Here is a 23,946-nt window from a genome sequence, read left to right as displayed (position 1 = left end):
CATGACTCACTCAGGAACTGTTTATGTTGGTTCTTCCATCTATGCCTTGAATAATTTTCCTACAAAAGGTAGATGAATAAACATATTACCCTTCATTGCCACATGCTATTCCCTGACCCCAGCCTTAAAGGATGAGCTGCCCCTTGCCTACCCCTGCAACTCAGTTAACTGCAGTGCATGCCAGACTTACAACAGTGTAAGTGCAGCACGGATTTGCAAGGGACAGGTCGGTTCTCACATCCTGCAGTGCCTTGATCTCTTCCACAGCTTTACATCACATTGGATCTTAACTGATAAAGGTCTCACGACCTTCATCTCCCCTGGTCCCTTAAGACCATAGGAAGCTGTACCCTATCTTCCCCTGGAGGACATGGGAAGCCAGGAACTGCCTCTGAATGTTAGTGGCCTCATGGAGGAAGAAACAGAGTCCACCACCTTCCAGACAACATGAGCTGAACTACATGGCCTAGACGCAGCTGGGAGAGGAGAGCATTATTAACTATTGTGATGGTAAAGTCTACGAACTAGTTAATTCCTAAGAAAATCCAAGATAGCAGAGTGCATTTCAAGACCTCTATTGCTCTCCCCTACTTTTATTTTAAAATAGGAAATGCTATCCTCTTGTATAAGGACTTCGGCTGATGCTGACATAGTAGAGGACGGGGAGGATGGGCTTTGGTAAGCAAATGCTGGCTTTAGCACTTTTGGGATTTTCTCTGTCCTTGTGTAACTGTCAAGAGAGCAGAAGGATCCTTCAGACAAAGCAAAAGGCCTGAGGGCCAGCAGCTACAGAGGATACAGTCTGTTAACTGTTGGCGCACACACACAGTAGCACCACCAGTACAAATCCAGAGGTCACAGAATGCTACAAACAAATTGATTCAGAGATGCTCCATAAGCACCACAAAAACAGCAACAAAAAACTGACTGTGCAAGCCCAAAGACAATAAGTCACAGGAAACCAAACTTGGTCGTATCTGCTTTTATATCCAAGATCTAAATGGATGGGGAAAGACATACAGATAACAAACAATACTATGTAGCCTTCTCAAGAGTTGAAGGGTTACTTCTTCTAATCCAATTTAGTTTATGAAACAAAGGTGAAACTTGCTACAGAGAAACCTGCTTTAATTTCACTAAGAAACATCATAGCAATGCTCTAAAATGTGCAAACTCAAACAATTTAGGTGTTTGCATCTTTTATGAAATTTAAGGGAAATAATTCTCTTTTAAATGTCAAAACACATTTTTTATTAATTTTCTTTTTCTCTAACTGCCAGCAGAAACTTTTAAGTGAAAGAATTTGAAGGATATTCTTGTCTATTGTTGTTTATAGCAAATTATATGCACAAAAGCTATATTACAGTAAAAGAGCAAAATAAAGTATTTAAAAGTTGAGAAATGCCACCTTTGAGATATCAGTAACAACCTTAATTTCCTTATGCATATGCATTATGATAATATTTTCCTTAAGGCAAGATGGAAAAATCTATATATAAAAATACAATGTCAACTAATGTAGGTGGCACAGGCTAAAAAAAGCAATAAATACAACTGTGTATATATTTATCCTGTATTCCTTGTATACAAGGAGATAATCAAACTAGGTCAGAAAAGGCATATCAAAGAATACACTTTACTAACAATTTTAGGAAAAAGTAAGTGCAGCAGCATTGGTGTCTTGCTGCATGAGGTGTCACACACATTTTGTACATAGAAGTACATGGTCTACTAGGCATTCATCAGACAACATCTTGAAAGGTTTGCCTGGCCTGTAAGCTACTCATGTTTGTTATAATATGAGTTTTACAACCTACCATTTGATGAAGCACATGCTAGGGTAGTTTATCAGTTTTCTGTGCTGTTACAGTTACACTGTAGAAAAAGTATACTCAATTTGCTCTGTAAATCTAAAAAAAAAATCCAGTTATCCTAACCCTTTAACAAATTTGTCTTGCAAATGATGGTAGATATTGTCATTGACAGGCAGTATGTGACACAAAAGATGTCGAGCCTCTCTATTTGCTATGAAAAAAAAAAAAAGGAAGCACAAAATCCTGCCATAAAACCCAACATGTGCACACACACTATACACTGCTAGGAAGACAGTGGAAAAAGAGCAATTGCCTCTCTCCAAGCTATTATGGGAATTAGTACACAGCTAACAGGCTACTTGGATCAGACTGGAAAAAGGGACTCCAAAAACAGAGCCAGTTTGAAGAGCTGCTTGTGGTTTCACTGTTTTCCTAACTGGTAACAACTTCTGGTCTACCAGAAAAAAAAGCCTCTCTTTGAGCATATTCTAGGCACCTCTGTGGCCAGCATCAAGGGAACCTGGATAATTATTTCCCCATTTCAGTCAGTGTACAAAGCCCATTCACTGTATATCAGCTGAGCTCCAGCAGAGAAACAACTTGACAAGACAGGAGTTGAAGCAATATGTGTCAAAGAGATTGAATTCCACTTTCATATTAGCACAGAAAAAGACAGTGCATGATTATTGCTTGGAGCGTGTGGTTGTTTAGGGGATAATGCTGGTACCTTAACACTGAGAAGTAATGGAAATTGTCTGTCTTGTTCTCATTCTTTCTGAGACAGTCACTTGTGATATGTCTTGTTACGCTGCCAGGTCATTTCTCTCTTCAGGCTCCTTAAATATCACCTGTCCAAGTTGACACTACATCTCTCCAATGATGGCATTATGCTTTGTCCCTTGCTAAATAGCCAGGCACTCACTTTGCCAAGGATGAAAAGTCACACTTCACTTGCAGAAATTAAAATATTAAAGGCTGGGCACTGTGTTAGAGCTCTGCTTCTGAATGCTGCCTGTCTGTAAGGATGCTCAGACTCCCCCACTGTCAAGGCATCTTCCTCTGCAGCAGCCCAGGCCCATGTCCTCCTTTCTGTTCTTGTTCACCATAACGGAGACTACTCCTAAAATGGCTAAATTCAAAGAGATGGATTCAATTATTAGAATTTCAAACAACAACAAAAAAAGCATATACAATGACTTTCATATTAACTTCTAAGACAGAAGTTGCAGTGCTTTGAGTACTCCATTTTCTCTCACCAGCAACTGTTCTGTGCAGAAAACAACTCAGCAAACCCTGATCCAAAAAACAGACCTTCAGCACCAGAAGTAAAATAGTTTCTTCGTGAACTGTCAGTGCTATATTTAACCCACACTACAAGTCCACATTAGATGGAGTAAGGCATAGCATGAAACACAGAAAGATTGGTGAGAGTAACAGTAGGATATTTAAAGGCAGATTTTTTTGCAATCCAAGGCTGAAAAAAACAGATTGTAAGTACTACAAGTTATTTTGCAGTTGTTCTTTACTACAATTGCTACACATTTGTAGCGTTATGGTCTAAACAGGAGAAAAGAAGCCTGCCCATCATACCCAACAGCCTTACACAGAACTACTGGCTGCTCTTCAAAGGTGGAAAAGCACACATTGGCACATGTGTCTACAGAGAGAATATGTAAAGTGTCCAAGAGATTAGTTTTAGGACAATAAAGCACATAACAGAAGCATCTGACATTTTCTAATTTGAGTCTGTCCACAAGGCAAACTTTTCAGAGTCCACTGAAAGAGTACGGCTTCCACAGAACCTGCACCACATGGGATATCTATTTCCAAGAGATCTTTAAATCACTGACAGTCATCACAGACTCAGAATTCCCACCTTAAACTTCCAAATCCTTTCTTAAACACAGAGACAGTAAGCTGATTTGTGAAAGCAATATTGAAGAGTGATAGCACATTTTCCCCACAGTGGGACCAGATCAAATTAACACAGGAGAAAAAAAACCTTAAATTTGTGAACTGACTTTATTTAAGGCACGTGACAACTTGTAAATTCAGGACTAAATAATTCACAGTAAGGCATAAACATCATGGTTTATTGATTTCTACACAATATTGTTGTATGTATTTTTTCTCATTGTATAAACTATGGGAATAGGCTCTGAATAAGCACATTAGTAAAGTGACAATGAAAAATGTCTACCATCTCAACTTGTGATTCAAGTATGCATCCACCATCTTTTCCAGTTACTGCTAGGCAAGATAAGTCACATCTATAAAACTTTTTACTTGTTTCTTTTCTGTATAGGTTCTTATACTATATTCAGCACCATATGAACTGCAAACTTAAAAGCATATTACCCAATATGAGTAATTTCTACAACATATTATTAGTTGTCTCATTCTTTGTTTGGACAGAAGCAACCACATTTGCTCTTAACTTTTAAATTATGTTTCAAGGCTGAAGTGGAGGAATGGCTGAGGATGAAGCAGGAGGTATGGTTGTGTTAAAAAAAAAAGGAAAAGAAAACTTGGTAATAGCAACCTAAGAAGTCTTTGAGGTAAAGTGGGAGAAAAGATCATGCTTAACTTTCATGATCCCTAACTATGGCTATTGAAAGGATAATAGACAAGGGCTAAGCCAAAACCAAAACCAAAACCAAAATAAAAAAAAAACCCACAAAGTTCAGGAATAAATTGATCTTCACTGATTTCTATACAGTATGATTGCTGCATCTTTCCACACTCCCCAGCCATCCCTTACTATATCAAGTCAACACCAGAAATAGACTCTGCATGGACAGACACAAAGAACTGTTGGTCACACTAAGAGCTCAATGCAAAACAGTTGTACTTTATTTTCAAGGGAAGGGTCTGCCTACACAACCCCAAAAACTACATCAGTAATAAAATTTGTCACTGAACGAATAAAAATTTCATCTCTAATATATGATCTTCGTTATATAAGATAATCATTATTATTTATCTTTGGAAAGTATTCAAACACATAAGCTCAAGATCTCAATGCAGCCAGTACAATAAAAGTGCTTGCTCTTATTTACCTCTTGAGGTAAATAAACATGGGAGAAATTTCCGGGTAAACATGCACAGCCAATCCTGTTTTCCAAATGACAAAATGACAATGAGACACAAAGTGAACTGATTTGTCAAAGATGACATCAGAGGCCACAGCAGAAAGCAGGTTTCTTGAATAACAGTTCTGTGCTGCCTTTGAAGGTCATTACTTTAAGGAAACATGGTGCAATTCAACTAGTTTGTTTGTAATTGTCTAAGGTGCTACAAGTTGTGAACTGTGAATATAGCACATCATATTCCCAGTGGATGCTTGTGCTCTGACATTTCAGCCTAACTGTTAGAGTTCACTATGCAGACAAAAGAAGGTACATTGTCAAATATATTTTCAACAGTCCCTTGCATTGAGCACAATCTCTCTAAAATAAAGGTAATAAACTGCAAAGTGTATACTTATGGTACCATTATAGTACCTGAAATTTTATCTAAATGATAATTAAGCATGTCATTTCCAAGAGTAATGAAATAGCTTTCACCAATTAATGTCCTGAAAAAACAAAATGCATAAAATGACATAGTTTTCAAAGGTAACCTGAAATGAAAAAATACTAGTATACAAAGGAATGGAAGGCTTTTGTATACAGGTTGGAGATGTGAAACAAGGAAAATAAATTTCAACCGCATAAGAAATCATAGCCTAAATCACATCTACATTTCTACCCCAGAATTAATTCTGGTCATATCACACATAAACAACAAGATTTTCTTTTCAGATTTTAACTTCTTGCCATATTTTTTTTTTTATTTTGGTTTCCTAATCCTCCTGACAACAATCTCTTGGACAACACCATACCTTTAATTCTATAGAGCAGGATGCTATTTGAAGAGGGGCTGGAGAGATAGGGATAAAGGACTTGGTCAGAAAACCAATTTGGCAAACAATTTCAAATATGTATTTTCAAAAGCTTTAAAACATTCTCCAATACTAAGTGGGAAATTTTGCTCTGGTTTACAAGCCAAGGACTAGAGGACCTCTTTTATTTCCAGTGCCCAAGTGACAGCCCTAACAGTCAGTGATTCTTAGGTTTCTTTTCCCTCTCTGTACATATGGTCTACTTTGTTTTTATTGCGCTGCAGCTGGCCTACTTGAAACACAGATTAGCATCACTAATTTCAAACCACTGTAAATTAGTAACTCAATTCTTTATTCAAGTGACTTTTCTTCTACTAGTTTCACAATCTTCTGTAATTTACCCACTCTATCATAGTTACATTTTCTTTACAAATTACACAGAACGGTTCCTGATAGGACCCAAATAGAAATGTTTATTCAATTAATCCATAAAAATGGTTTTAGATATATAAGCTAGTTCTTCTCCATTGAGTTGATTTTATTCTGGTTTCTTAATCAGAATGTTTTATATCAAATTAAATGCATTAGTGAAGAACAATATCGCCTTTATTAACCAGATCTGTAATTTAATTTTTTAAAAATCAAGTTATTCTGACAAGATGAGTATTCTATAAACCTGTTTACTGTCTCTAATTACATTACTTCCTTAATTCTTCATTAATCAACCCTAGTATTGGCTGTTTATTATTCTGTTCAGAATTATAGTCAAGATGACATGCTTTTAATTAATTGGGTGATCCTAAGCCTTCGTGTCAGTATTTTTAATGTCTGTTTTCAAGTCATCTGGAACTTTCCAGGATTGCTCCAGATTTTTATCTGCAAACAGTAAACAAAACCATGTAACATTAAGAGTCTTGACCAGTCATTTTAGGTTTGTGGACCTACTGATCACCTGAGGTGTAACTTGACATCAGCTGCTGCTTAATATGCTCCTCAACTCCTTGTTATAATGGAAGCTATTTCATTATCATTCCATACAAAAGCATCACCTGGTTCATTCCCCCTCTCAGCACCAGCAAGAAAATTTACTGAGAAATAAAATGAAGAGCGTAAAATTCACTCAGCTCTGCCTCATACAGTCTAGGGTCAAATTAGGTGAAAAGAATTATGCTGCTCACAATTAAAATCAAACAAAGTTGAAAAAATAAAAAAGGAAACAAGAATTAAATGAAAAATAAAGATTTATCTAGCAGAATAAAGCCCAAAGAATTTATGCCAATAAGAACCATGGCTTTTGGAAAGAATGACATGAGACATGGGGGAGAGAGAAAAAGTATTGAACGCATTTGAGAAATCACATTAATATCCATCTCCTCAGCACATGCTGCTGGTACTCCTTTCCTCTTCCACCCTTCCACATCACCACTCCTGCTACTCACAGCCTTCCCTACCCAACCCAACACTACTGTGTCAATAGTGCCAAAATAACAGCGAAAAATCAGTGTGCTTTCAAAACACGTCATTGCTGCCATGACAAGAGCAACTCTCAAAACCTTACTAGAATTTTCCAATTAATTTTTCATAGACTGATAAATGAAAATACAATAAAAGCCAGTCCTATAAAATTTTGTTCTATTTACGTACTTATCAATTCTCAAACACTATAAAATTAATATTGCATTCCTGAACAGTTGAGAGACCTTAATTAGGAAAGCAAACTAAATTAAAGTATCAAACACACTAATGAATCATATTAAAAAAATTATTTATTTCAGCTGAAATTAAAAATAAAAGTCATAGTTCAAAAAAAGAGTTCCAGTCTTCCGAAAGGGAAATATTATCTCAACCTGCAGTCGTGTTTTTTGGAAGCAAATGCAGACCAAAAAACTGTGAATTTCCTCCGAAGAGGCCATAATCAGGCTGTGAGTTATCTGGCCCAGGTGCACTCACAGCATTTTCAAGTGCTGCAATATGAATTATTGCCCACATCCATTCTTTTACAGCTAGAATGGGCACTGTGGATTAATGTACTGCAATACATTTTCTTGCCACAGACAGTGCTCCTCTCGGAAGTGTGATCTATTGACTAGTTACATGCACTTCGGATAAATCACAACGGTCTCAGTGCTATGGCATGCTCTGCTCTAGGAAAAGATGCCAAACAAACCAAGATGAGACAGGAGATGGAGCAATTGCTTGACAGGGAAGCTCTGTGTGGTGGTGGCAGCTGCTCCTTTTCTTCCCCCCACCTTTATTATGCAGTGAAGTGGTATCCTGACCTAGTGCCCTTCACCAAGAGAGCCAGTAACTTTTAACTGAAGTACTTCCCTCAACTTGGTGACTGAACTGAAGCCTTCACTGACCAGCATGTCAAGTGCCAATGACCATAACCATGTCTTACTGTAGATAACTCATCCTCCACTGCCCACTGGTAGAGAACTCAGAAAGAAGGTAAAGGAAGAGGTCACTGCACACAACAGAGGCTTTGAAATGTGGGTAGCCATGCTAGATGAGCCCACCACCCTGCTATCCTAACTCCAAGTGAAGAGCATAAGTGTGATTCACTGATGAATACGATACTATACTATATAAAACTAGCCATGAACAAAGTTTATCCCAAAAATGAAGAAGGAGAGAATTCAGAAAACCCATATCTCATTGTATAACATGGAACTCAAAATGTTGCAGGAAGAAAGTTTCCAGTTAGCACAGAGGGAACTTGCAGCTGCAAGTAACAAATAAATGATACTAAGCAAGGCTGAACATAGTAAACAAAAAAAGTTGAAAACTAATTTAGGGGAGGTCAGCGTATGAACTTGCAGTTTACTGCCAATTCAACTGAGTCATCGGCATTGTACTCTTTTGGAAAAGTAGATACCATGCTTAATTTACACAATCTGACAAGAATTTGGCTGGGCAGGCTGCTCGCTCTCTTGCTAGGTAAGTCAGCTGCACTACAGTCCTTTCTTCCGAAAATAAGCATCATTAGGATTCTATATGCAGCATGGGTATCTCAACAGTGGCATGCAGCACAATAATCAGAGTATGGTTGCATGTGCCAGATGATGGTCCAAATCAGATAGCTCTCCTACAGGATGCTTTCTCAATAACAATTCTACTATTCAGTCTTAAAGGGAATATGATGAAGTTCCTTAGTCCAGACCTTTTCCATTGTTCAAATACCTACCTACTCTGCCCCCCCATATCATAGCCAAGTGGTAAGCCTATACGGGACACGACTCTGGTGCTTTAGAATCTGATAGTGAGATCTTAAATGTTTCCAATTACTACCTGGCCAAAAGCCCAGAAACAGTCATGAGTGCCAAACACATTCGTAAAAACAACAGCAAGTTATAAATATTGGTGTAATGAGGGCCGTTCTGGAATGACAAACATAAAATAATTTTTAAAAGTATCATATTCATTTAGTTTCAAGCTGTTCATCTTTAGTTTATTCTAAAAAAGTGTTCAAATTGTAAAAAAACAAAAACATGAGTAATAAAAACATGGAATTTAAATGCTCAAAACGTGTTTAAGCTCCTCTTGAAGCTATAGGGTAAGTCCCAAACAATACCTATTTTGAGAGAAATAAAGTAAAAATTCTGTTTGAAGCTTTTCTGTAAAGGTAAATATTTCTCTCTGTTCGATTTTAAAAAAAATAAAATTAAATGTTTGAAAATTACATTCTGTAAATTAAAAATTCTGTATTTTTATTAGCTTTCAAAGATTTAAATAATTGAAGATGCTCTACTGCAGGGGACACAAATGAAGAGCACAGCTTATCCATTCAGCGCCATATTTTCCAGAACCCTCCTGTGATGTTGACTGTACCCAATTTTACAAGACCATTGCCTCACATACCAACATCCTAAATTCTCATGTACAGCACACAACAAAGCCCATAAATCCAGGTCCGTCCTCTGAACACTCTGCCTTCGCTCTGCAAGTGTAAAAGGCAAACAACACTGACTGAAGTAGCACTGCACAAATCCCACATCAGCACATGCAGATGCTATACTGCAATGTCCCTTTCACTGAACTCATTTTCAAAATAAATTACAATTTTTACATAACCACGACAATATTTTAGTCCTCCAAATGGCCCTGCAAAGTCACTTTCTCAATCACTGTGGTCCCTCTCTTATAAATCCCCAGACAATGAACAAAAGCCCTTAAACTTGCTTTTGTTTTTCAACGTTTCCCCATGTTTGGGGTTTTTTGTTTGCCAGAGGAGAATTCAGCAGAATTCTGCATTCTGTGTACACTGTTTTCAAAATTAATATATGAGGAAACTGCACACAAACATTCGGTGCTTGAAAAAGGCAGCAGAGAGTAAAGTTCCCAAAACTTCAACGGCAGCAATCATATGCCAGTGCTGCATCCCTGAACCAGCATCTCCACTATTGTACCTTGAGGCTGACTGTTACCAATAGCAGGTCTCCGTGATGCATAATGATTTTGAACAATGAAATAATAATAATAATAATAATAATAATAATAATAATAATAATAATAATAATAATAATAATAATTTTATTGATATATATTTTTCCATTTCTAGCCCTGCTAAAGTCATAAAGCTTTCCTCCCCCAACGCCCTTACTCATTTTGTTATCAAAACCAAATCATACAAGCAACGGTTTACTAAAATCAAGTCATTTGGAAAAAAATGAAAACACAAAGGACCCTTTCTCCAATTCCTCTACAATTCTTCATGTTTTCCTGAAAAATCACACCCTTGCACTGAACTTCAGTAAAATAAGAGCGAGCAATTGCACTGTATACATATATTAAGCTCTGGACAGGCTGCACTATTGACCTCCTTTGCTACTAAAATATCAGTTAATCATAAAACTGAGCTGTGAGTTGTTACTCAGAAGCAGCAGCCAATGTAACAGAATAACTTCTAGCTTACAGTTGAAGAAGTAGGCTAAGTGCACAATTTTATATTACCACATATTTTCTACACACACACCCTCCCCAAGGAAAGACAATCACAACTCAGAGGATACGCTCAGAAGGATGACACACTCCAAAGCCACAGAAAACAGCCGTAAGGATTACTTCTGATTCAAGTGTTACCCTTCTGCGTTTTGTTTTGATGTTAAAATCCTTAAAAAGTGAATAACGTGAGCAATGACACCAGGCAGGAAGTGTAGTCATAATGAAATAAATTTCAGGTGCCCCGTGAGGACTGATGGGGAGACAGGAGCCTTCAGCATCAGCAGCCGGGAACACAGTGCCCAGTACCATCATCAGTGGTGCTTAGAAAAGGAAAACACAAAGCATAGGCCTGGCTGCTAGGGAGGATAATGTCAGAAAATAGTGCTTTGTTTCACATGTTTTAGACTTCAGCCATTTAAAAACACTCAGTGGTTTCATATATTTGATTGCTCAGCAACATCTTTAATTGCAGACTGATAAAACAACACATCTAGGAAAATGCATTCACTCAGCTTCAGCACAAGAAAGACTACCAGGTAGACAAACAGGCTGTCAGAGGACTTAACTAGTGGAAGAATTATCCCTTCATTAAAGAACAATTTTGTTTAGCATTAGCGGAAACATTTAGTAAACGAGTCACCAGACACTAGTTTTGCTATGAGGAAGAGCGAAAATTATCTAAATACCTAATAATAATGTGCATGTATGGCAATGAGATACGTACAATCATCAGTCAAATCACTAAGGAGTAAGATACACCCCCTGCAAAGCACAGGCCAACTGATCAATAAGATGTTGTTAAGAAATATAATGAAATTATAAATACTGAATGAATTACGGAGAAAAATATTTTAATCTTCATTTGAAAACAATGTTAATATTTGCTTAAGTATTAAACAAACAGAGAGCAGAATACTAACCTATCCTGATTATTTTTTCAGTGAGTTTGCTTTTGCTGCTACTCCGAATGTAAACTTTAATATTTACAGTCTCATCAGATCAACATTCACTAATGTATGCTTTTTAATCTGTATAGAGAGCAGTCAAAACTTCATGTTGAAAATTTATTTATTTCCCACCACTCCATCTGACACTGAGCAGATAAACAATTATAACTTGTTTCAGAATTTGAACTAATATGTATAAAACCAATGGAAAGACAAAATTGACAAAGAACATTGACAGAAAAGAGAGTATCTGTCTGGAAAAAAAGTGATCTTGTCAGAAACAAGAATTAGGAATAATTGAAGGATCTCCAGAAAGAAGATATTGCTGCAGAGATGTCATCTAATATAGCACAGTAAATCACCTGCCAGTCACTTGTACAATACTGGCAGCAGCAGAGACTGCAGGGTGAGCTATTCCATTATTACATTTACCTTTTCTTATAAATCTTCTCTTTGCAAAAGACTAATTTTTATGTTTATAGTTTGCCTTTAACAAGCAAAATGTATAAAAATAAAAAAATCATACTAATTGGGGCTTGCAGTTATCTATCAGAAGCCTTGGGAAAACACTGCAGAAAAGGAAGGTCTGTCTCATTTTCCAGACAGGTGAGGAGGCAGAAGGGTGACCTGCTGTTCAAGCCAGTTCTGCCCCTGACTCATCCCTGATGGTGGGCACAGTCCTTCAGTCTTCACAAGCCCTTGCTGACTCACCGTCTTCCAACTGCAACTAGCTAGTAGTAACATTTATTTGCCTTCACTTTGATAGAATAAGAAGAATCAGTCTTAGTGCAAGGTAAACAGCTTGAAATTTCATTATTATTAATGTTGTCACAGGTTCAGATTTTTCTGCTCAAGTATCTTTTTATCTGCTTCATTTCATAGTGGATTATATTGAATTAAAAAATTTTGTCAGGACAGACTAGATTTTGGAGCCTTATATGTAAGCATTATGCTAAAACTAAATTAAAAATATAATCACACCCAAAACATTGTTTCCCCTAACTGGCTTCTAAAAATATGTCACATAAATAATTACTTCCTTTCTGTTTCTTTCCTATTAAAAAGCTTTTGTCTGTCACAACCTGGGTAAACGAAATTACATTTTTTAAGTGCTAGGAAAAGAACCTGAACATTTGGATATGTTAGTCTCTGCTCAGCCTCTTTAAAACAGAGGCTGTTTCCCAATTCCTACTTTTTCAGAAGAATGTCTAAACCAATTCAGTGCAATTAACCAATGATTTAACCTTACTCAGATCTCAGCAACCGTCACCTTAACTGAGATGGACACACAGAGCTTTTTACTTCACTAGAAAGACAGCCTAAATTATAAATAAGACCACAAACTCCAAAAGATGCTTCAGTTCAGTCTCCAGTTGCTTGCCTTAGCTTCTGACAGTACTATGTCCAGTTTCAAAAAAGACTGTCTAATTTCCTGGGTTTCATGCCTATTGACCTAGTCCGCTGAAGTTCTGGCTTCTAATCTAGATCCTGACACTCTTTCTTAGGTAAACAAAATGAGTGGTCATGCATGAAAGAGGTGCCCCACTGAGATATCTCACAAACTTGTGAAAAAACTATCTCATTTATATTTCTTATTCACATTTGCACACATATACCTGACACACAGAAACCTGAAACTGCAGCTTTTCCTTCTGATTACTTTAATGCAATTTTGAATAGATGGTTTTCCGCACTCTTTGCTAAATCTAATATAGTTGCAACTTTAAAATACTGTCAGGCCCCAGAAGTCCTGAGATTAGGGGGAAAGAAAACCCACAATTTAAGTTATGCTTATTTGTCTCCCAGTCTGAGATTCAAACCTGATTTTTCTCCCCGACAACTATGAGATATAAGTATTATCTTTCTCCTTATGAAAGCTGAGATTAAAATAACTTTAAGTATCTTTAGAAGGAACAGCGTATATAACACAAGTTGGCTGTGCTTAATCTTCTTGGTGCTGGCCACGCAGGGGCACTCTAAGAAACAAGAAGCAGACTTCAGGGCTCAGGAGCACATGATTTTGGTGATGGTCGTCAAAAATGGAGAAAATACTCTATTAATATTTGCAATTGTATTTTATGATTTAGAGTATAATAGAATATCTTCATTTTTCATGATGATGATGATAATGATGATAATAGAATATCTTGAGTTGGAAGGGACCCACAAGAATCATTCAATCCAACCCCCAGCCGTGCACAGGACAGCCCCAAGAATGACACCATGTGCCTGAGAGCTGTGACTACTTCCTTTGAGAGTGGTCATGACTAGAGATTTTAGTATTTGTATTCTAGTTCTTAGAGATTCTGGCAGGCCATTTGTAACTGCTTGGGAAAAGACAAATTATGCAGAAATACACTACGTTTTTTATTACAATTTTATTTCTTAAACATATATTTTTTTTACCATGCAAGTTCTCTTACATGTAAGTTTACTTAAAATGTAAGTGAAAATATAAAGGTGAAAAAACAAGGTGGTCTGTACTTTCCAGAAATCATGAGATCTCCTTCCTTGCACGAGGAGAAACAAAATGCTTTCTTGGATTTCTAAAGTCCCATCTCCTAACCTACCCTCCCAGGGCTAGCAAACAGCAACCTAGACAATGACTGAGCAAAGCAGCTAATCCTTATTGGCCCAGAAACTTGGAGATCCTGTGGGTGTGAAGGGAATCCTTAAGTTCTGCTACAAATTAATTGAAGCTAACAAGCCTGCCAATGGATTAAACCAATTAATAGACAGTTTTGAGGTTTTGTTCATTTTTTCAAAGCAGCACTCACCAGCACATTTGGTCCTGGTGATGAGCAGTGGTCCTGGCTGCCCAGTCCCACCTTCCCCTGGTCTGGTGAGCAGGACTCGAATCTCATATTCAGTGTCAGGGTCCAGGTGCCAGAGCTTGTATGTTGGTGCATTGACAGCATGGGTTTCGGTCCAAGTCCCAGACGTCATTCGGTATTCCACTTCTTTCAGGATAATGGGTCCGTCCCCGATGATGGAGTTGGCATTCAACTGAATGAGCAAGTATGTAGGCCCAACGCCCAGCAGCTGCGGGGGTGCTATTGGCCGAGGTGGCTCTGCAGGGGAGACAAAAAATAAGCCAGTGATAAAACAAAAGCCGGAAAACCCACAAAGACGAGGACTCTTTACATAGAAAGTTGTCAGATTTTGGCCAGCAAAGATTCCAAAACTCAAAAGCATATTCAAACCAACATCAAAGGAGAAGAGCTGAGAAGAATTTCAGCTGATGGAAGTGAGTGGTGCACCGCTGGCATCTGCTTAATGCTATTTTTTCCATTTAAAAATCTCAGCTAGGGACCACGAAATCCTATCCGATTTATATATTGCTGCTTCTTAACATTTCTCTCTGAAAAAAAATGCTCATTTATATAATTTACTATGGCAGTAACTTGAGATTTTCTTTTATTGACTGAAACTACATTTGTACTTTCCTTTTAGAAAGAGCTGCAATAGGTGATACACTAACTCTGCACAGAACATTCTTAAAAACTAGTATCACTGCAGTTAACTTGAAACCCACCAGATGCAGTTAGGGTAAAAGATACAGATGCCTATTACAGGCATTCAGAATACTCAGACTTGAGCAAAAATGCCAAGAGAATGACAAAATAAAGACATATGGCAACAACTTGAGTCTTCAGTAACTTACTACTGATTTTGAAATTAAAACAGTATGTGCTGCCTTTTGTCTTTCCCTGTTCTCATCAGCTTCTGGTTGCCTAAATATTTCAATGCAGCTGCAAAGTGAAAAAAGTAACCAAATGGGAAGGAGCGATCCCCCCTACCCTGATAAATGTTAACATAGAAACACTGCCTCAGCATGATTTTTTTTAAGAAACAAATCACAAGCAACATGTACTTTTCTAATAAAATGAATCCACTGATAAACATGGAAGGTTCATTTTCATTCCAGATGGCTCATATTTCAACTAATTTGTTTCAGTTAATTAGGCAACAATGCTAAATTCAGTGCACACAGGGGTTTCACACAGCAGTGATGCAGAACTAACAGTGCAGCATCTCTGAGCAGTTAAAGGGGATCTCATGGCCAGTACACTAAAAATAACATTTAGCCCCAGACCATAAGATTTCCTTAGAGGGGAACCCTTCTCATCACCATTCCCCCCACCCTCTCCACAACAGAAACTGAGACACAGAAGAATTGTACATATTCTGCCTGCTAGGAATGATCCCACCAGTGTCAATGACAGAGTTCATGGTGGGGTGGTGGTGAACCTCCTTTGACATCCCATCTGCACTGCATGGTGAAATTCAGCTAATGACTCTCTGGTTCTGCCTTATTCTCTATATCCAACAGTAACGTTTCCTTCCAGATGCCAGAGCTTGCTCTGAACAGTGTATTTATATTTGCTATATAAGCAACCAAGTTTCCCACATTTTGGCAAAAAAGGATTTCTTGCAGACTTTTTTCTAAATTAGCTGCATCTCAAAACACTCTGTTTGGAGACCAAAGAATCTGTGGCCATGCCATAGCGGCTGTAATGGGAGCTGATTTTCTCCTCCTGGACTGAAAAGGTGAATGCTCCAAGGTGTTTCCATTTATGCTTTAGGATATACAAAGCTGTAGAAAATATCTCAATTAATTATTAACATTTTATCTTGTTTTGGCAAGAAATGTGCATATGAATTTATTTAGATCCCTACCCGCGTCAAAGCTCAGAAATGCAGCTGGGCTTAATGAGGGCGGTTTATTTGCTGTGGAACTAATATATTAAATGTCAAACTAATGTATTCTAAGGTCAGTATATATTACAGAAAAAAAACATAATCGTTGATGAGCATGATGCATTACCGACTCCAAGTTATAAAACTTCTAAAACATATGGCTATGTTTAGAAGTATACACTTTGATTAAGAGCACAATTATCACAAATAAAACCTCACATTAATGAGACTAATATACCATTGCCTATTAAGTTTTTATGTTAAGAAGTAAAGCACATTCTTATATTAGCATACACATTTTGTTTTTAAGCTCTTGAGGCCAAGGAGACTTATTTATAAAGTCTCTTCCAGTTCAAATAAATTATGCATGAATTTTAATCAGTTAGCAAATGAACCAGTAATTGTTCTGCAACATTATTAATATTCTTCATAATACAATATACTATCAGAACCAGAGGTGAGGTGCAACCAGAAATCCCAAAAGTACACTAAGTATCAACTGAAGCATGCAATCCCAATATACCAGGATAAACTTTTCTTATGTTACCCAATTAACTTTCTATTAATTATTCTCATTTGTTATTCTACAACCACATCTCCAATTATAATTTGAAATCACATAATTTCTTTTTGTATATACAGCAACCTGAACTTTTAATGGTTTAAAAATCACCATTGATAACTAAAAAGACAGAACAAAGCCATTAATAATGTTTTGGTTGCCATTCCCACAGCAAATATCACACGCATCAACCACACTCTTCTTTCAGTGGGTTTTAAAACACAGTTTACAACTTTCAAGTAATTTTATGCTTCTGGCTTTTTATCCCAGTAATCTGGGTCCACCTGTAGTAAGTAATACAGTTTCAGAATGCCCTGAGAAGACAGTCTGCCAAAAATTAAAAACCTCTTATATGAGGCATGAAAAATAAAAGGAGATGTGTGAAAGGGAAGCCCAAGAAAATCACCCTCTCAGAATTCTGGCTTACAAACAACACAAAAACTCAGCTTCAGCCAAGACAGGTGATGGCTTAGATGTTCAGAGCCTGGCTCAGAGGTAGCATTGCAGGAAGCTGAGGCTCACAAGGTGCCCACCACAACAGCCACCCTCCTGCCTGGCCCTGCCTAGGCACTCTGCAGGCAGATGGGCCCTACTCAGATGCATTTTGTGGCTTCCAGTCACCCAGACCTGAAGTCAGGTGGGGCAGCACGGTGACCTCCCTCCACCCTCACAATGCCCTGATCACTTCAACTAAACTGGAGAACTGTACTGTTTATTTCTACCAAAAAAAGAACACATCTCCCTCAATTATTATGAGCAGATGTGGTTAAGGCACACAGTATTCCTTGCAAGCAATTTTCCTTGAGCTCAGTTCCCCTTTTTTCAGCCATGAAACTCTATGAAGAGCCATAAAATTCTAAATAATACTTTATGAAAAAATATTTCAACCCATGGATGGTTTAGCTCTTCAGTAGAACCACAATTTCAATAGGTATTTAAGATACACTAAACATTTGAACAAAGACCCTGCATGGTGAGTTTCATTTATCCCTTTGCTTAGCACAAAATTTAAGATTCCTTTTCTAATGTAACTAGTTTAATTACTGATTCATTTTCTGACTATATTTTTAGCCAGTCCCTGAAGGTGTTAAATCTGATGAAACCTCTTCCAGTTTTCATAGCCACTAACATCTCTGAAAGACTATAGGAAAATACCACTTGTACACTTGCAAGACATTAAATAAATGAAAGCATTTTCATTGCATAGCATGTTTCAGTATTTGGTCAGATCTGGTTTTGACATAAAATGCCCACAGCTAAGGTAATAAAAAATTAAGACTGACATTTCATCAGTCCAAAGTTTCTATTCTGCTGAGCTACTAGCAGTACATTATGCTCACATCAGTATGTATATGACATTGTATATTAAATGTACTGTGATATTTAGGCACCTATGACTAGAGTAAGCATGCAGCATCAACCTCAGCTGTAAGTGTTCCTATGATTAAGTAGTTGTGTCATATTTTTATTATTAAATATTGTATAAAAATAATTACACATTCATAGACATAAAAAATCAACCAGAAAAGGCTCCTAGTGTTATTAGTACAGTAACTAATATGCATAAAACTTCCTATATTTTCAAGTAACATACGCATACTATGTGGCTTAATACTATTTACTTAGCCTGGGTGATGATAGTCCTACTACACTGCCCTCAAGGATTAAATACCTCCTAAGTTTAAAATAAAGAAAGGTAGCTTCATTACTATGGTAATCACGTACTGTTAATGATCAGTTCGAGGCAGAAAATAAAAATAAAACTAAACCAGAATCCTACAAGGTTTTCCACTTTGGAGGAAAAGCTGATACTGGATGCATACCTGATAAAATCTTATTTTCTTACAAGAGTCATGTTTTGCTGCGCATAACACGTACCAGGAGTCACAGGAGACTGTTGTCCTGCTCACAGCAGAAGGGACTGGGGAGGTGGGGAGGAGGGTGTTGGTCACCACACAGCTCAAACACATAGAACGTGTGCATGCCTTCATCCTTGCCACTCTCTGACCCATGCACGCCTTGTACAGTACCTCCACACATTACTGCTGTGCATTAATAGCCTGCAAGTTCCCTCCGCTCATGTGCACAGTGTGTCTTCCCTCTGGTGTCAGCGTGTTCAGCCTTCCCTGTGAAATGCTTCACACCAAGCTATACAGTTGGTATGCTGGTGAGTATTAAGTTATAGGGTTATGTGGTACATACAGCAGGGGTACTCATAATAAGCTTAATTTTTACAAGTAAAACAAAGCACTCATTTATTAAAAGAAGCCCAGCATCAGCCTCACCTCTCCAGAAATTAAAACTGATGTGTCTTTATTACACCACAAACTATGAAGAAAGCAGGTCAATCAAAAGAATACAAATTTCTTTTAAAATTTGTCATAATTCAAAGCAACAAGCGAATAAGGCCAAATAAATACAGCTAATACTGGATGTTCCAGGGAGCATAGCAGAAATGCCTCCACAAACAACTCAAGACTGACTCAGCTCTCACCTAAACTCCCTCTTCTAGGGAAATTTCTTGCAAAACTGTTTAAGTACATCTGCATATTTATTACAAGTACTCTGGGTTTCTAGTAGAGTTCAGCTGAGGTTCAGCGCCTGACCCACACTGGCTATGTATAATTGGAGCACAATCTTTGCCATGCGAAGGCCCCAGGGACCAGAGGCCCTAGGCAATGCAGCCTGAGACACACAAGGCATGTAGAGTAAGGGGAAAGTCCCTGCTGGCCAGGAACTGGACTGTGCAGAAGTGTGCTAGTACCTCTGCACTGGGCTCCAGATTGCACATCGAGATGTTGTGGCAAAGCTGCATCAGAAGCCCCATGTCACAGGGCCTGAAGAGCATGGGGAAGCAGGCTGCCAATCCCTTGCAACACCTACACTGCATCAGTACTCTTCCTGTACTGGAAGGTTACATACTGCTTTAGGGATTCATACCTTCTAAAAAATATTGAAAACCTGAAGGAGTAGAAATATTTGTTTAAGACTTGGAGAAAATGTGTGAGATTTAGCAGAAAGAATTATGGCAGTCAAGTACTACCAGGAAAACAAAATTCTTGGTCTTAAAAGCTGGTTAATACAATGGAAAAAAAGAATTAGCAAGAAGCAGTGACTGAAAGCTTAAATTCAAATACAGTATTAAGCCACAAATGTACCAATGCAAATAGTAACTGAAGATCAATAACTGGTAATACTGTAGGAAATTCTGCATTCTCTGTCTGAGTGTTGTCCATCAAAGCTGGATGTCTTCTTGTAAATCATATATTGGAGGGAAAAAAATAGAAGATGATTCTAATATGTAAGGCTCCAAAGAAATACAACTGAACGAAATTATGTGATTGTGAAGGTGGTAACAAAATGAGCTATGAAAAGTTTGAAGATAAAAACAAACCATGGAGGCTTTTAGCACAAACAATGAGGTTTTTAATTTTTGGAAAAAATCATTCCACACGTGGCATATCTTTAATATAGACTAGAAATATCTATTCAACTCTTCAAAATTTTTAGGAAGAATTTAAGACAAATAGGTTTATTTTGGACTCAGCTTGCTTGAAAGGACACCTGACTATCTTCTATGCTGACAGCAGCCTGACAAGACCTGCCACTCCTCAGCACCAATAACAGCTGTATTAACACAAACAGGGGACTTTGCCAGGTAAGTGGAAAAGTATTACAGAAAGCAGTACTTGCCTGATGAGAAATTATTCTACTCAGTTAAAACACAGGTTAATGCAGAGGACTGAGGGATCCCAACATGAAAGCACAGATCTGATGAATAGCGGAGATATTATGAACCCTAAAGTCACAGAATTTCTCTGCAGTTTATTTTTAAATTTCCAACAAGAACTCAAGTTTTCTCTCTCTGTGCATGACAGACTACACTCACGGTTCAATCTATCACCCTATAAATGCCATCTCCAATGAGTAGTTTGGTCCTTAATGGTTTTCCTGTATAACACATGGAAGACAAATAAAAAAAGCCCAACAGACTATCCATTAAATAGATTCCCCAACACACTGTGGACAGTTTAATAATGGGAGTTGAGCACTGTACTCGGCTTCTGAAAAGAAGGAAATCAAAATAAAAACAGACCCAGCAAAAAAACAACCAACAAAAAAGCAGCATATTTTCTTTTTCTGCATTATTAAAAACACACCTCTAGATCTACATTGCTCCAAGACCTTCCAAAGACCAATCAAGTTGGAAGTTCAGTAAACCAAATTACATCAGGACAACACTAACCACCGAATTCAAAGCCGCAGACACACACGCAGCCTTAAGTGAGAAATGCTGTTATTAGGGACTTAGCTCACAGGATTCTTGCTTGCACACCATGTAGTGGTACTTGACTTTCTCACCTGAGCAGCCCACCTTATTCTTGTGGCAAAGGAGACGAGCAAGTGTAAAGCTTATCCCAGCCAGACATACTCTACATCAGCTACATAAATTACTCCTGCCCAAAAGATGTGATGCATCTGAAAAACATCAGAATAAAGGAGGGGGTGCATAAGCAAGTCTTCAATTGCTGTAGCGTTGCCCAAGGAAAAGGGAGGGGCTAGCACAAGCAGCAGCTGCTGTAACAGTCTCTGCTGTTTGCAGCCTGCTCTCAGGCTTTTTTTTTTTCCTCAGAGTTTATACTTTTGTCCACTAACTTCCTACCCCCCCAGTTGGGTAGATTGTACCAATTACGGACCACCAGCTGGGCATCAGCTTCCATGACCTTAGCCATGCTTGGTCCTGTTCCCACTTTGGTGGGAACATCGGTGTGAGGCACAGCAGCAGTCAAAACCAGGTTTCATCAGGATGAGCTTGACTGCAGGCAGTGCATGTTGCAGAGGCTGGAGGAGGGCACGCTTCCTTAAACCAGCTGTAACACTCAACTCACAAAGACCTGAGAGGAGTTTTAGAATCACGTCCACTACTCCAAAACCAAATGCTGGTTATAGATTCATACAATAAAAACCCCACCAGCTGCAAGCCCTTTAAAGTTCTCACAAGCCTTGATCATTTAATTTATATTTTCCAAAGCCCTTGCTTGGCTTCTCTATAAGTTCATAAACTCATTTACCATTTTTGCAATATATTTATTTGTTTCAGTTTTTTTTTACCCAGTGGTCAAAAGTGTCTCTCTGCTCATCAAGTTGAACTCATTTTAACAGGTGCTTTATTTTTCTACATTAGTAATTTTTTCCTGATAGAAAAGTTTCTATTGCTCCCATCTTCGTCTTCTACAGATAACTTGGAGAAAGCATTTATGGTGGGTTCCTGCAGCTCATGCAAGTTATCAACACCTCCTGCCAAAAGTATACTGAAGAGAAGGCAGTAAAAACATTAGCAGCAAAGAAATGACTTAGAGATATTACACTATGTAATAATTTTATGTAGAAATCGGTAGGTTTTTATAGTTAAGTGTTCCATATAGCTACAAGTTGCCTCTATATTTAAAAAACAAAGCAAAACAAAACAAAAAACCCAAACCAAAACAAAAAAAAAAACATTTAAAAGCTAATTCAAACTTAGCTGCTGTCCTATGACCATAAATGATGGTGGCTACAAGGAGAACCTTGAGCAGCTTGTGATCTAGTATTCTGCCACAAAGATTTTTCTCCAGCTCTTTTTTTTTTTCATTTTAATTATGCTTATGCAAACTTACTTTCTGTGACTCCAGAAACATTATTTCTGTGACTTTAAAACAGAATTTATCGCAACTGCACTGTATCTGGCACTAGTTGCTAGTCATGAGGTTGAGACACAATATCTACAAAATGTTACATTTTAATTACTAGAGTTAGTTGTCTGGAACAATGCACTCATTCTAAGCAATAGCTTAGTGACCAGGTCGTATTGAGTAATTTATCCAACTCACTTCAGGAAGTTTGCAAGACCATTTTCATTGTCTTTTTTTACATGGAATGGGAAAACTGAAAGAATCAATTTTAAATAAACATTCAAAATATCTGTAACAGTGAAATTCAGGTAACTACCTAGAGAACCAGTCACTGGAGAAAAAACAGCAACAAACAGAAATGGCAAATTGAACAGTGAGCTCACAATGCTGGCTTAGGTAGGGTACTGACACATTTCACCATAATATCTCTAATTTGGGATCTGCAAACAAGGGTAGTATGTCACAAGCTCACTTCAAGCTACTGATTTAGCTTTGAGTACCTAATATATCAAGTTTGTGCAGTAGGTACAAAAAAGTCTGCAAGCTCATGCAGCTAAAATATATCTAATTTAAGTGACGTGGCAGTTACTGACCACCTGAAGTGCTGAAATAGGAATTATTTCAACAGCGAAAACTGCTAACTTCTGCATAGTGTTATTATATCCTATGCATCACCATGGCATTTTATTCACCTTGATTTGAAACACCACCACATTCATTTTATTATCTTCCTTTAAAATAAAGAGCAGTGCACAGGTTTAGCATTGTCAGCAAAAACCATAAACAAGGTTAAGAACATGCCCAGCTTACATGTAAAAAAAAAAAAAAAAAGAAAGGTCTATCTAAAAATTGGACCATGTCATCCCTCTGCACAATTTATGAACAGAACACATGACTATTTTCTGAATGATAGTAGGCCATGTTACTCTGGGAATCAATTAGAAAAGTATGACACAGTTTGTCAAAAAGACTTCATTGTGTTAATGACATTTATGCAGTACATTCCTAGAGGATAAATGAATAAATGTAAGAAAAAGAGGTGCCTGTAATGAGAAGACATTCAACTCTTAAAAAAAAAAATCAGTCAGGATAAATGAGTCAGCTATAGAAATATCTCAGGCAAAGACTTGATCACAATGACTTCATTATCCACATGTATCAGTAATTCCCTTGAGGTCTCAATGTTGTGATTATTGTTGGAAAGAAATATTTTATCTGCTTCACTGTCAGGAACCAGCAGGTTGAGAACAAAATTGAATGCCTTCTTCAAAATTGGTACTTCCCAAGAAAGAATTATTCTTAACTCTACAAGGCTTTGCAATGGGATATTTGATGATACTGAATTCCGCATGCACATCCACATGCTGTCAGTGATGAGAAGGAATAAAACTAGAGATTACAGAAATAGTGACTGAATGACAAA

General features: G+C 37.6%; 1 protein-coding gene across 21 annotated transcripts in view; it reads right to left on the bottom strand.

Annotated features, from left to right (window-relative positions):
- Positions 1 to 23,946, bottom strand: part of PTPRK (protein tyrosine phosphatase receptor type K) — a 397,365-nt gene that overhangs the window by 156,089 nt on the left and 217,330 nt on the right. For all 21 annotated transcript variants that reach the window (XM_064649552.1, XM_064649534.1, XM_064649536.1 and 18 more), the window contains one exon: positions 14,366 to 14,659. In XM_064649552.1, the coding sequence (XP_064505622.1) occupies positions 14,366 to 14,659 (294 nt within the window). The remainder of the gene's footprint in view (positions 1 to 14,365; positions 14,660 to 23,946) is intronic.

This window comes from Pseudopipra pipra, chromosome 3 (assembly GCF_036250125.1).
Source record: "Pseudopipra pipra isolate bDixPip1 chromosome 3, bDixPip1.hap1, whole genome shotgun sequence".
In the NCBI taxonomy this organism is placed as follows: Eukaryota; Metazoa; Chordata; class Aves; order Passeriformes; family Pipridae; genus Pseudopipra; species Pseudopipra pipra.
Note: the sequence above shows the minus strand (reverse complement) of the source record. Positions and strands in the feature narration are given on the sequence as shown.